The sequence below is a fragment of the Anguilla anguilla genome, chromosome 13 (assembly GCF_013347855.1).
Source record: "Anguilla anguilla isolate fAngAng1 chromosome 13, fAngAng1.pri, whole genome shotgun sequence".
Lineage (NCBI taxonomy): Eukaryota > Metazoa > Chordata > Actinopteri > Anguilliformes > Anguillidae > Anguilla > Anguilla anguilla.
In genome coordinates, this window is record NC_049213.1 from 4409819 (window position 1) to 4424588 (window position 14770).

Below are 14770 nucleotides of genomic sequence, written 5' to 3' on the forward strand. Positions count from 1 at the left end.
TAATTTAAGACCCGGACTGGGAAAGAAACCCTAAAACTTGCAGACACTGCGACCCTACCCTGACAAGAGTCTGACATCCAAGAGTTAGCCTGCCCACAACACTAATTAAATCTAATCATAGCATCGCTGACATTAGGGGTTTAAAGCTCTGCCCTTTAACTGAATCAGGAAAGCCTTTCTGGAATGTTCTGTAAATAATATAGCTCTAATGTTGTTCGGTAAGAGGACTGTTCAGAGCAATTCCCAGGGTCAGAGAAAACAGCTGATTTTTCCCCATTACACAGTATTCTCCAATTCAAAAGACACCTTCATTCACTTCAGGGATAAGAAGGGGAGTTATATCCCAATGACATCATCACTTCAAATGGCCAATTTGCAAATAGAGATAACAGACTTGGTTTTAACGCACAGAATGCAGGTCATGCCAGCTATTCTGAGGGTGAGACGGAACATGCAAAACAGTGATTTATGTGGGGTAGCCCTGAACTGAAATGAGCTCCCTGCTAACCCACATTAATGGGTTAAAAGAAGCTGGTCTGCCTGTAATGCCACAGTCTACCACCAGGGGCAGTGTTTCATTAGCCTGGACCCAGCTGTGGAGGCGCTCTCACTCACTCTCTCCCCAATAGGCCCGTTGGGGCCAGCTGCACCCGGTTCTCCTCGCGGTCCTCTCTTGCCCTCCTCTCCTGCAGGCCCAGGGGCTCCTTGGGGACCGGCGGGACCCTGAGCGGGGCGTACGGAAAACACCAAAAAGCAGCGTCAACTCCACGCCCACGTTCCGTCCCAAACGCAGAGCCCAGAGAAACCCAGCTGCACACAAGCATGGTGGCTGCACACAATCACCAGATTAAAATGATTGGTTCAAAATATATTTTTAAAAAATTCCATCTGAAAGTGCTTGATTATCAAACATCACCACCTGGTGGCTACAAAACAATGATGTCTTCCACAGATAAAAGCTGCGACCAAGACACATTATCAGTCCACACCATACTATCACCCTAGACCATATTAAGTAATAGCAAGTGTAAACTAAGAGCAAAATATATGATTATGTCCATATAACTATACAAATATATAAAACACTGGAGACAAACAGCACTGTAGGATGAACATTCATCATTATACTCAACAACGACAAAATTGTGAGTCTTCCATTCATTGTTGTACCAGTGAGAAAACTGTGAAATGACTGTTAGTCATACATAATAAAGATGTCCCCCCATTCTACTTCTGACCCCCCCTTTTCAATCACGGTACTGAGTCAATGTCCTGGGACATGGTCATGTGATCAAGCAGAGGGGCGGGCCTCGGGCTTAGGGGCGGGGCCGAGACATAGGGGTGGGATTAAGGCTGTACTCACATGCTCTCCCTTAGGGCCAGCTTCACCTTTGAACCCTGGGATGCCAGGGTCACCCTACAGGAACAGGAACAGACAGGGAGACAGAGTGAGTCGAGAGAGAGAGCTAATGATTAGAGCTCAGACAATCTGTACATTGCCTACTGTGGGGCAGAAAACTGTTTAATAACACATATTCTAATTAATTTATGAACATAATAGTTTAATTTGATTCAATATGTATCATCTAATAAAGGTTACAGTAGTGTAGCAACAATTATGCGATCATGCTTTTCTAAGATGTGCTATAATGAATTTATGGACAAAAAGTTAAGAGCATTTCAGCTAAGATTCAGTAGGTATTATCTTCATATAGTGAGCACTACAGATCAGAATAGACTGCATTGGAAGAACAATTTTCTATAAATAAACACAGTAATATGGACATCTTGTATAGCTGAAGATATAATATACACGATAATGTCGAAAGCATGGGGTGAATTTTACCTATAGTTCAACCACTGATGGTAAAAAAATAACTGCATCATTTTATACAGTTCTGGTTTAATATAGACATGACCTGTCCAAGTAAATGAGCCATTCAGACACACAGCTGGCGGCCAATCAGGGGGTTTTTAAAGGCTGGGAGGGCGGGGCATACCGACTGTCCCTTGGGGCCCAGGGGTCCTGTCGCTCCCTGAGGTCCAGGGGGCCCACGGGGGCCAGGGAAACCAGGGGCGCCAGCAATACCAGAAGCACCCTGTAGGGGGAGACAGAGAGAACCACAGCTTCATTTCTCATGCTACAGCACCAACCAAGAACAACATCCATGCGTTTATGTAGAAACATTACATTAACAACTGATTTAACGACCATAAAAAAATATTAGCAAGAAACAAACTTAGCAAGAAAATGTTATAACCTTAAACTGATCAAATACAAGGTGCTGGGGGTCTACGAATGTTATCACTGTTAACTAATAAAAAGTTATAGCGGACGTGTTACCATGCTGGCTTTCTCAATGTTAAAGACCCCATAGGAAGAGCACACAGAGTAAAGTGTCCAGTGTTAATTCCACACTAACATAGTACATGTGAGTCTAGTAGGGAGCATATGTACTGTGTAAGAGCTGATTTCAGCCTTAACATTTTACTGTGCAGTAGCCCAGTACTGCACACTGAACTGATCTGTTGGGTTAGGTAGCAAATCTGGGGTAACATGCTTATTAATGTCATGATAAATGTAGTGATGCAAGCCACTGTAAGGTGCCTGATTTTAATAATATTGGATGGTATTTCATGTGATTTTGAGGGGAGGACTGGTCTCCTGTGAGTTAATTACCTTCTGCGCCGATAAAACATCTATCGGGGTATCAACAGGCTGGAGTTTCAGCAGAAATTGGATTTTAAACGTGAGAATGAACGGAGGGTGCATTCTGAGACGCGCTCCGGATAAGAATCGCCTCCGGCGCTGGCGGCTCGCCCCTTTGAGACGGCTTCAAACAGCCGTGCTAGCGTCCTCCGCCAAAGAGACGCGCCGTTATCGTTCCTCTCGCGAAAGTGGGGCGCGCCGGCCGACCCCGCTTATCCTGTCCCGCTCCGACAGGTGCAGGAAGCCCGGCGGAAAGAGCAATATCATCCTCTGCACCTTTTCTTATCTCTCTTTTCTTTCAGACGGAGGACTGACGAAAGGGAGAGTCTGCTGGTTTTTTTGATTGGCTAGGTGAGGTCTCTGATTGGCTAGGTGATGTTTCTGATTGGCTAGGTGAGGTCTCTGTTTGGCTAGGTGATGTTCCTGATTGGCTAGGTGAGGTCTCTGATTGGCTAGGTGATGTTTCTGATTGGCTAGGTGAGGGTTCTGATTGGCTAGATGATGTTTCTGATTGTTTCTGATATCAAAACCCTCACCCAGGTGAGGGTTCTGATAGGCTAGGTGATGTTTCTGATTGGCTAGGTTGTGTGAAGAACGCAGTCGCAGAGCACGGGTCCAGGCAGGGAAATAATAATAATAATAATAATAATAATAATAATAATAATAATAATAATAATGGATTTCAACACTATGGGCTTAATTTTGAGTACAGCACAGAGATGACCAAAATCAACAAAATGCTAATTCATGTTTGCGTTGAAAAAATTAAATGTTTGAATTTATTTGCAAGACTAAATTAAAGACAAACGTTGAATTAACAGAGCTATGACTAAAAGAGCAAATTATTAAAACTGCCCCATGGAATGGCGACCTCTAAAAAATTATTAAATTAAGAAATTGTTTTTTTCAATATAATTATGCAATTATATTACCATGTACACTATCTACAATATTTTATTTGAATTCTTCCATGAAATACATTATGTTTAATGTCAAAATATAATCTTCACATTATATCGCTGTGCTTATTAATCATACAATGTATATGTAAATTTTACAATTTAATGATAACATTGTAGGAAAATTTTATGTGAATATTACACAAAAATTCTGCCGCCACATCATTTTTAATCCCAAAGTAATTATCTGTTTGAAAGATTCATGAATAACTAAGTGGTCTGGGAACATGATTCCCAAAAAAGCCTTTATCTGGGGTCAGGCAGTCCCATCTCTGCAGGGCGGCTGTGTACATCGGCTTTAGTTTCCATGAATGACTCGGGTTCAGTTAGCTAATTAGGTCTGTACACCAAGGCCAGCTGACTCATGAATCAGAGAGACAGTGATTCGCCTCAGGAGAGTTATCAGCTGTGATTCACAAGCTTATGAATAAATGTGCCTGAAATGTCAGGTCTTATTTGCTGAGTAATGTCAGGTCTGATTGGCTGAGTAATGTCAGGTCTAATTGGCTGAGTAATTTAGTCAGGTCTGATTGCCTGAGTAATTTAGTCAGGTCTGATTGTCTGAGTAACGTCAGGTCTGATTGGCTGAGTAATGTCAGGTCTGATTGTCTGAGTAATGTCAGTGGTGATTGGCTGACTAATGCCAGGTCTGATTGGCTGAGTAATGTCAGGTCTCATTGGCTGAGTAATGTCAGTGGTGATTGGCTGAGTAATGTCAATGGTGATTGGCTGAGTAATGTCAGGTCTGATTGTCTGAGTAAGGTCAGGTCTAGTTGGTTGAGTAATGCCAGGTCTGATTGTCTGAGTAATGTCAGTGGTGATTGGCTGACTAATGCCATGTCTAATTGGCTGAGTAATGTCAGTGGTAATTGGCTGAGTAATGTCAGGTCTGATTGGCTGAGTAAGGCCAGGTCTGATTAGGCTGAATAACGTCAGATCTGATTAGCTGAGTAAGGCCAGGTCTGATTGGCTGAGTAATGTCAGTGGTGACTGGCTGAGTAATGTCAGGTCTGATTGGCTGAGTAATGTCAGTGGTGATTGGTTGAGTAATGTCAGGTCTGATTGGCTGAGTAACGTCAGTGGTGATTGGCTAAGTAAGGTCAGTCAGCCTGAAACAGAAACATATCTGGCCACCCTGGTCGGCAGTAAACTATGCACTATGTGTGTTTGTATTTCCTTCCAATGGGAGTATTTGCTCTTTAACTTTAATGGCCTGTGATGGGTAACAGGGAGCAGGGGTTTTATGGGGGTCAGGGGGTCACATGGATGAAGCGTTCTGCTAGCTGGGGCTCCGGAACGCTAACAGAACCGAAACGGCTTTCCTGGCGCCCTCAACTTCCCCCCGTGAGACCCGCCGTCGCTGGGGGGGGGGAGGGGGGGTTGTGAGCCTGTTTTTGTTAAGGGAGGAAGGAAGGAATGCGGAGGGTGGGGGGGGGGGGGGGCAGAAGGTGTGCTCTTTGGCTGCAGCCTGGGGGTACAGGCAAGCCCAGGCGTATCCCACCACACCAGCTGCTCCCAAATCCCACCAATCAGGGTGCAGCCCATTTTCTAGCCACACGATTACCCGCTTCATGAAGAGTCAATAAGGATCTTTTGGCCAAAGAACGAGTAGTAATGCCAAAAAAGCGCATCTGAATTTGTATTTGTATTTTATAGGATACTTTATAAAGCCACAGAAAGAGCAATGCTACTGAGCTTTTAGCTCATTTAAAGAACAGAACAGAAAAGAACGGGCCGGTGTTTCAACCACTTCCTCAGTCCTACGGGTCATACAAGCTTGCCCGGGCAGGGGAGTGCCACCCTGCTCCAGGGGGGGCGGGGTTGGTTAGAGCCAATCAGAGCCAGGAGCTCAGAGCACAGGAGTGGCCCCATGCTGAGGTCTGCACCTGGCCCCCGGCTAAACGGAGCACTCAAGGTTAATGACATCACCTTCACTAGCACCTCTATGGGGGGGGCACGGAGGTTTCGGATGTTACGCCTGCGTGTTCACCCTCAGCTGCCACGGTTTGTCTTGCTTAGCCAGACGACAGAAACTAATTCAGCCAATTATGTAAAAGCGGATTTGAGAGTAGACTGCTCTAACAGAGCAGTAAAGCACCATAGGGCTTCTTACACTCAGGCCATTTGATATTACTGCACTGGTGAATTTGGTATGTTTGTGCTGATCAGAGTATTAGGAATATTGAAAGTATGGACACAGTGATTGTGCTGAGCAGAGTATTAGGAATATTAAGAGTATGAACAATGATTGTGCTGATCAGAGTATTAGGAATAATAGCAGTATGAACACTGATTGTGCTGATCAGAGTATTAGGAATAATAGCAGTATGAACACTGATTGTATTGGTCAGAGTATTAGGAATAATAGCAGTATGAACGCTGATTGTATTGATCAGAGTATTAGGAATAATAGCAGTATGAACACTGATTGTGCTGATCAGAGTATTATGAATAATAGCAGTATGAACGCTGATTGTATTGATCAGAGTATTAGGAATAATAGCAGTATGAACACTGATTGTATTGATCAGAGTATTAGGAATATTAAGAGTATGGACACTGTGATTGTGCTGATCAGAGTATTAGGAATATTAAGAGTAGGACCACATTTAGAGGTTTTGTGAAATACTCACAGCCGATCCTTTGGCTCCGGAGATTCCATCAGTACCAGGGTTACCCTACAGAGAGGGGGAGGGGCAGGCAACCATTAGTTAAGTTACCTCAATTCAGGCTCTGATGTTACAACTGCTAATGTCTTCTGGATTTAAAGTCCATATTAATAAACTGAAACTCTATACTTGAGAAGGGTCACTGTATTTCCATTTTTATTCATCATTTAATCACACTAATGTGTATAATACTAATGTGGATAGTGCAGTACTTCATAACTTACTTTATAAAGACTATGAAGAGTAGGGATTTCCTGGTTCTATGACTGGGTTTATGCTGGTAAGCTGGGAAGGTCACATTACATGCAGGATTTTTGGCTGTTTTATCAGATACTCACAGAAGCACCAGCGGGGCCAGGAGATCCAGGGGTGCCTGACTCTCCACGGGGTCCCTGAGCACCCTCGGGCCCTCGAGCTCCAGTGGGTCCAGCTTCTCCCTGCGGGACACAAGGAGGGAAAGAGGACTGTTAAAAAAAGCTCAGGAAACCTGACACAGTGGGGCATCTTGGGTAGGGAAGACCTGAATCCAGAAACAGACCAGGGACATCACTGTGAAACCAGCAGCTACATAAGCCCCGCCCCATTGAGTCACAGAGTCAGTGTAGTGTTCTACTGTGACATCACCAAAAAGCCAAATGTCAGAGAAGCCCTGCCTCACTGAACCACAGAATTAGTATAATCTTCTATTGTGACATCACCATGAAGCCAAATATACCCCATCCCACAGAGTAGTAGAATCTGAGTAATGTTCTACTGTGACATCACAGAGAAAAAGGAAATCAGGTGAGCACTGGAATCAGCATAATGTTCAACCGTGACATCAACTGTGATGTCCTATTATGACATCACTGAGAACCCAGCGATCAGATATGCACACCCCACTAAACCACAAGACAGATCTACTCATTGAGACAGGCCATACCCCCTAAAAAACATCATATACTCTCCAGGCCCATCCCACAAGGGTGGAAATTTGGTGTTTGGAGTTTCCACAGGAAATCAATGAAGAGGTCACTTATATGTCTTCAAATTAGGACGTAGTCCAGTAATATATCACAAACATTGCAATTTTCAAAATGTCAAAAAAGCTGCTGTGTGATTTACTGCATGGCAAACTGATTTAAAAACCCAATTTGTGCATTTATTTATTAGCTAACGACACTTGCCCACAAAACGACAACCATTGCTTCTGCAATCAAGTGAAACCACTAAATTATGGTCAGCAAGATAGTGTTAGTCTATTTTTCATGGACATGGATCGTAAAGTAGTTGACATGGTTCTTTACTGGAGGAGTCAGTAAGGTAGGAGAGGGTAATGATACCTCAGGCTAGAGTTGGATCATTTGTTCTCGCTGTAACTGCATAAGGAAGGACAGCACTCAAGTTTGTATTATTTTGCCAGAATACCTTTGCTGGTCTTTAAAATAAATATAATAATAATGCTGATTAACTCACGAAATAATGTCATTTAGTGACATTATTATAGAAGAGCAATGATACCTAGCTTAAACTGGGTCCCTATTCAAAACAATGACAGATGCAGGATGTTTTTTCCCCCTCACGAGCTCTGCCTTGCTTGCCTATGCCGTTACCAACTGTATTTACCAAGCCTTAGAATCAGTGTAGTATTGTGACATCACCAAGGAACCAGAAGTCAGATAATCTACAGAATCAGGGCAATGTTCTACTGTGGCATCACAAAGGAACAAGAAGTCAGATAAACCCAACCCCACTGAGCACTAGAATGAGAATAATGGTTGATTGTGACATCAGAAACCAGTACTCAGATAAGTCCCGCCTCTCTAAGCCAGGAATCACAGTAATGTTCTGTTGAGTAGAATAGGAATTCCAGCTCAATGTCAAATCAGACATGATAGACACTGTGTCCCAATACAAAGACAGCTGCCTCGCTGTCTGAATCCTTAGAAGGCTGCTCCCTCTGAAGGTAGCATCCTAACGGTAAAGGAACCTCAAAAGGCAACGAATTTGGGACGGACTCTGAAGGCAGGACGACATCACAGAGCGTTCAGTGTTTACCATTACAGCTATGTGGTTTTTACTTCCCAACTGACACTAACTTTCCAACACAAATAAATGTCATTGCAGCCGCAGTTGTCCTGTTCTTCTTTTAAGAGAAAAACGAAATTAGTTTTATGTTCAGCTAACTACACAACTAGCCACTAGTTCAGCTACTGAATTATTTAGTAATTATTTTTTTTACCAGATTATCATGATTTCAGTATGTGCGCTGTATGCAATCCAAGCTAATGCTAGCTACATTATTCAACTGAAAAGTAACATGATTTCTAACAAGTAAGCTGGCGCGTTCAGGGAAAACTGACTGAGGCTTAAAAACATTAAATACATTACTCCAGTGTATTAAATAATTAAAATGTACTTTTAGATGCGACTACAAAAAATGATCAAGTTCACTGTATATTCACATTTCCACTGCTTCCCTGGTTTGAGCCGCCATTAATTTAACAGAAGTGAGAAGTCTGAGGAAATCATAAAGTCTTATGGGATACCCTTCCATCTGAAGGATGAATCAAATTCAAATTTAACCAAAATAAGGCACCTTAGAAGAATGCATTTTTTGGTAACTTCGGGCATGCCTACGAAAGACAAGTGTGAAAAATAGTGAAAATAGTGAAAACGCTGCCTTGAAATGTTGCCTTCTAAGGCAGCTGACTTCGTATTTGGACACTGAAATTGAATGAGCTAAATGATCCTGAAGGGTTATGATCCTGAAGGGGTTAAATCCGTACTGACACCCACAATATTAGCAGCCCTGGTCAAATATTTAGTTGAAATGCTTAACAGTTTAGATGCCGTTAAGATTTTAAAACACAAACTGCAGACTCCTGAGAACTGTCAACAAAAAGTGCCACTAAGCAAAAGTGCAATCAAATGACAGAATAATTTTGGTCGTGGAAAATATTTTGCTGGTGTCTCAAGGATTAAAATAGTTCAATGAATCATTTGACCCAGGTCTTAATATTAGTAAGTTTGCCTAAAAGTGGATTGAATAACTGAACAAAATGTAATAATTCACACTTTGAATATCTATTCCAAAATTAAAATTGGCAATAAACAAAAAAGGAACATACTAGTGTTTATTGCTTTAATGCAGTAATTTGAAAATATTTACCAACAACAATCTGGGCTTCCAGAATTGTATTATCGTTTTTAAGACTCCAGTTGACTGGGTCATAGTGCAGAGTTTTATTTGGGGCAGTCCTGGAAGCACTCTGCAAAAAGCAATGTCAGCCAAACACGTAATACGCTCCAGATCTGCACTGAAGGAACCCTGCCAGTGCGGAGTCATTCCTGTAAATACTGTGTTTGGCGACTGGCCCCTCCCACCGCTGCCCTCAGCCAATGAGAGCACACGCTGCTGAGGTCACGCCCTCTGTGAAAGCGGGTGAATGGAATTCCTCTGGCCCTAACTTTGGATGCGTGTGCATGTGAGCATGTGTATACCACATTCATTCAGGGGAATGATGTAATGCACTACCTCCAATGCTTCTGGGGGTAATCCCACACTCGCTGTGCAGTTTTATTCTGGTGCATTCTGGGGGTAATCCCACACTCGCTGTGCAGTTTTATTCTGGTGCATTCTGGGGGTAATCCCACACTCGCTGTGCAGTTTTATTCAGGTGCATTCTGGGGGTAATCCCACACTCGCTGTGCAGTTTTATTCAGGTGCATTCTGGGGGTAATTCCACACTCGCTGTGCAGTTTTATTCAGGTGCATTCTGGGGGTAATCCCACACTCGCTGTGCAGTTTTATTCAGGTGCATTCTGGGGGTAATCCCACACTCGCTGTGCAGTTTTATTCAGGTGCATTCTGGGGGTAATTCCACACTCGCTGTGCAGTTTTATTCAGGTGCATTCTGGGGGTAATCCCACACTCGCTGTGCAGTTTTATTCAGGTGCATTCTGGGGGTAATTCCACACTCGCTGTGCAGTTTTATTCAGGTGCATTCTGGGGGTAATCCCACACTCGCTGTGCAGTTTTATTCAGGTGCATTCTGGGGGTAATCCCACACTCACTGCACAGTTTTATTCAGGTGCATTCTGGGGGTAATCCCACACTCGCTGTGCAGTTTCATTCACATGCAAATGATACACCTCCTTGAGTCCATTCCCTTTCTTAGCATCAACATTGGCTAGCACTGGTTAGCCCTTACATTATTCCACTATATAGAGGCAAAGAAGTTTTTCACTTAATCACGTATTTTCACCAGTGCCAGAGTGATGCAGTGTATTTCATTATCTACAAAGCAGCCAGTTAAGCCAACTTCTGTCAACAGCAGGATTATGTGCCAAAGACCCCCCTGACTGCGTCACAGGGATTTATCAAAGAAAGGAGAGGAGAACAGAGGAAGAATGGGCAGCTTTTCTCTCGATTTCACCAAAGGATTCCTCGTTTTGCCCTCAAAGCTAACCGGTCACCGTGGCAACAGTGGAAAATAGGGGAGTAGAGGCACAATGCTGAGAGATGGGTCATAGAATCTTGTGGGGACAGTGCTAAGAGACTGGGGCAATAGAACTTTGTAGGCACAGTGCTGAGACAATGGGGTAATAGAACCTTGTGGGGACAGTGCTGAGACAATGGGGTAATAGAACCTTGTGGTAACAGTGCACAGACTGAGGAAATGCAACCTTGTGGGGACATTGCTGAGAGACTGAAGTAAGAGAACCTTGTGGGGAAAGTGCTGAGAGACTGGGGTAATAGAGCCTTGTGGGGACAGTCCTAAGAGACTGGGTTAATACAGCCTTGTGGTAATAGTGCTGAGAGATGGGGTAATAGAACCTTGTGGGGACAGTGCTGAGAGACTGAGGCAATAGAGCTTTGTGGTAACAGTGCTGAGAGATGGGGCAATAGAGCCTTGTGGTAATAGTGCTGAGAGACTGGGGTAAGAGAACCTTGTGGGGACAGAGCTGGGAGATGAGGTAATAGAACCTTGTGGGGACAGTGCTGTGCTGGGAGACGGGGTAATAGAGCCTTGTGGGGACAATGTTGAGAGATGGAGAAAAAGACTAAGATGATTGACAATGTGGCCCAGCTTCACCAGGTGCCCTACAGGAATGTTGAGTCATTCTTACTAGATTCTGATCACTGACCAGTACTGACAGCAGTGAATGCATAATTTATGCAACCAGTGCCTCTGTTTCTCCAGACTACATCGTTTTACCATTTTATGGATTATGGACACACACACACACACACACACACACACCTGCCAAAAGGTTCTGGTTCTTTACCTTCATTTGAGGGATTAGCAAGTCCCAGACTCTCTCTAATAGCTTAAATGAGTTCCCTGGGTCTGGGGACCTCGGCAATCTGCAGCCACCCATGTGGGTCTGCAGACATGCTGCCTGTGCAGTCTGTCAGCTGCTCACTCAGGATAAATCAGTCCCCAGCTTACAGAGTGAACACCCCCCCCCCCTTTAAACCCCTTTTAAAATCTTCCACACAGACGGCACTTTTCAAAGCACCTGTCTCCAGCTTCGCTGGCTCCCTTTGGCGGGGTTGTCGTACGGCCGTTTGAAGCTTGCCCCACGCTGAGCTTTAATTGCCCGGTGACTGAATCATGTGGTACAAGCGCAGAGAAAAAGGCTAAAGATTTGTTTTGTCGGCTCTGAAGCCCTCGCTATTCATGTGGAATTAAACCCTGGCTGCTGCTGAATCCCCCTGCCTTGCTGTGGTTTAAACACAGTTCCCCCGCTCTCTGAGAGGATGGGGGGGGGGGGGGCAGACAGAGGCAGAGAGAGAGGAGGGGGAGAGAGAGAGAGAGAGAGAGAGAGAGAGAGCAACCGGGACAGACTGCAGCTGCATACCTTAGACCCGGGGGCACCAGGGAATCCGGGGGCTCCAGCAGGTCCGACGGGCCCCTACAGAGAGGGAGGAGGAATGAACTCAGTCCCCTGCACACCAGGGGCCCCTTTCAGTTCAATCTGCATTCCTTAAAGCACCAAAGATCACTACTACTGTACGCGCCATTAACAGCATTATCATAACACTAATAATAATAATAACAACAACAACAGCAACAATAATAATAATAATAACAACAATAATAATAACAATAACAAGACAACAACAACAACAATAATAATAATAATTATCATAACAACAACAACAACAACAATAATAATAATAATAATAATAATGATAATAATAATAATAAGCATTAGCGTGTGAATACTTACAGGAGGACCAGCAGGGCCGGACAAACCGTCATTACCGCGAGCACCCTGGGAAGGAAGGGGAGAACAGATCAGCTGCCTGACAGATTCTTCAGCCTCACCAGATCTGCCTTCCTCCTGACCTCCTCTCCCTTTCTCCACGGCATATTAGAGGAGTTTCTGCCTCTGTATTACAGCTCAGAACACCCCCTGCCACACTGCTGCACGTGTTCGCACCCCTTTAATTCATTTTCAGAAGAAAATTTCACTCTGTAAGGCGTAAGATCATAAATACGAGATGAGGATGCAGGCTTTTTCCTGCACTGAAATGTCTTGAACAGGTCGTCGAAGTGTTTTTGCAAGCCACCTAAGTGACTGATACTGCATTTAAAGTTTTTTTTAATGTTTTGACAGCTTTCAGGTTTATTTGCAGACTTAGACACACTAAATGAACTACTGCTTAATTGCACGAAGAATGAAAAAGAGAGTCGATGACTGTGCATGCCACTCAGGCATAGTGATTTTCTGTACATTTTGCCACATATTTTATTTATGCCACATATGCCACATCTGCCAAATATATTAATAGATAATTGCGCAATGTAATAATTCTATGAAAATTTCTGAAATATGCGTTATGGTTTATGCAAATAGGTAATATATGTAAATATGTAAAAATATTAAATAAATGTAAAAATTTAACATAAGAGATTTCTTTACAATGGAATGAATAGGAAATGGTTCAGGATTTGGCAATTCTACGCGAATACCCAAATTATGCGATAATCTGTCATGCAGATTCCACTCTATTAACCTACACTGTCTTTGCCTTTCTATGCAGATAGAACTGAGAAATAAACTTCTGAAAAACATTTAATGTTGTTTAGGGTACAAATAATACCAGTGACAAAAAATATGGTGCAAGCATTATTCGAGTGACTGTATAAAAATAATTTAAATACAGTAAACTGGCATTTGCGTGGATTCAATTAAAAGGTTGAATATTGTACCGTAAGTTTTGAGTGACAAAAATGAAATGGATTTCAAAATATTACAAATACCACTTGCAATATGAAACCCTTCAATAAATATCTAAATAGTTCCAATTTTAAAATTTTTGTCACACATAAGAAGACCAGAACTTTGAATTCTAAATGTAGCTAAATTTAGGGAGATGACACGTCAAGTTGACGGTGGCAGTAAAGCTGGATGGACAAAACGTCACTATCTAACTCTGTTTTGAGCCAGGCAAAACCCTGGAATGTTCTTAACTGAACATTCTAATGCCGATGTAACAATCAATACTGGTGATTGAAAGAAATGGAGTTCTAGAACCCACATTCCACAAGACCAACTCTTAAAAGGGTTAAATGTTAAGCAAATTCAGCTGTCTATCTGGAGGACGTACATAATCTGTGGCGGTATTTATGATCCAGGGCATATTTTAATGAGGATATGGTTGGTGGTGTTGATACAGCCGTGAAGCTGTTGATTCAGAAATAGGAGCTTGAACTGAGAAGATTAATGCCGTGAATAATGACAATTATCTATGCTCCGAGAGGAGGGTGGTGAAAACAGGTGGCGATTATCCGGTGGCGTTGGGTAAGTGGTTTTTAGATGTTTAGATGCTGAGCTCTGAAGCATGTTGGATTTAATAGAGATAACAGAGTCACAGCAGAGCTGTTTGCTGTGTAATATGATCTCTTCCACTCTCTCTATAAGTCATGTTTCATTTCCACGAAGTACAGATTCTATATGCTCCTATTAGAGTCACTAACACTGACAACTTAGTTAATTCCAGAGTAAACTTATCAGCTATACAGTAGAGGCCAGTATGATTTGGCAAGCTTGGTTCAATCCACAGGTGGAAATAGAAATAATTTGGCCTACAGGGCAATTTTGCCATCAGTTACTGCCACCCAGAAAGCAATGTTTGATTCCAAGGACACTCCCAGAGAGGTTGGGAAGATTTTGTCCCATGAAGATTGTGTTTAAGTTAGAAGAACAGCATTAGTTTCAGGCCCTTGGGTTTGGTGAGGAATTAGGCCTTCAGGTGAAAAGGCTCAAACCGTAGATTTGGCCCGGTAAGGGAACTGATAGATCTGACCGGTCAGGGGACTGTAGATTAGGGAACTGAGTTTGAGGGTGTATGGGGTGAGTAAGGGCAGCTTGGGGAACTCAGTTGAGGGTGTATGGGGCGAGTAAGGGGACTGTAGATTGGGGAACTCAGTTGAAGG

At 43.1% G+C, this 14770-nt stretch overlaps 1 protein-coding gene across 2 annotated transcripts in view; it reads right to left on the minus strand.

The window, feature by feature from the left end:
* The window catches only part of col2a1b (collagen, type II, alpha 1b), a 77100-nt gene that overhangs the window by 34621 nt on the left and 27709 nt on the right, over positions 1–14770 (minus strand). For both annotated transcript variants that reach the window (XM_035386850.1, XM_035386851.1), the window contains 7 exons: positions 12558–12602; positions 12186–12239; positions 6677–6775; positions 6303–6347; positions 2001–2099; positions 1364–1417; positions 616–723 (listed from right to left, as the gene is read on the minus strand). In XM_035386850.1, coding sequence (XP_035242741.1) covers positions 616–723; positions 1364–1417; positions 2001–2099; positions 6303–6347; positions 6677–6775; positions 12186–12239; positions 12558–12602 — 504 coding nt within the window. The remainder of the gene's footprint in view (positions 1–615; positions 724–1363; positions 1418–2000; positions 2100–6302; positions 6348–6676; positions 6776–12185; positions 12240–12557; positions 12603–14770) is intronic.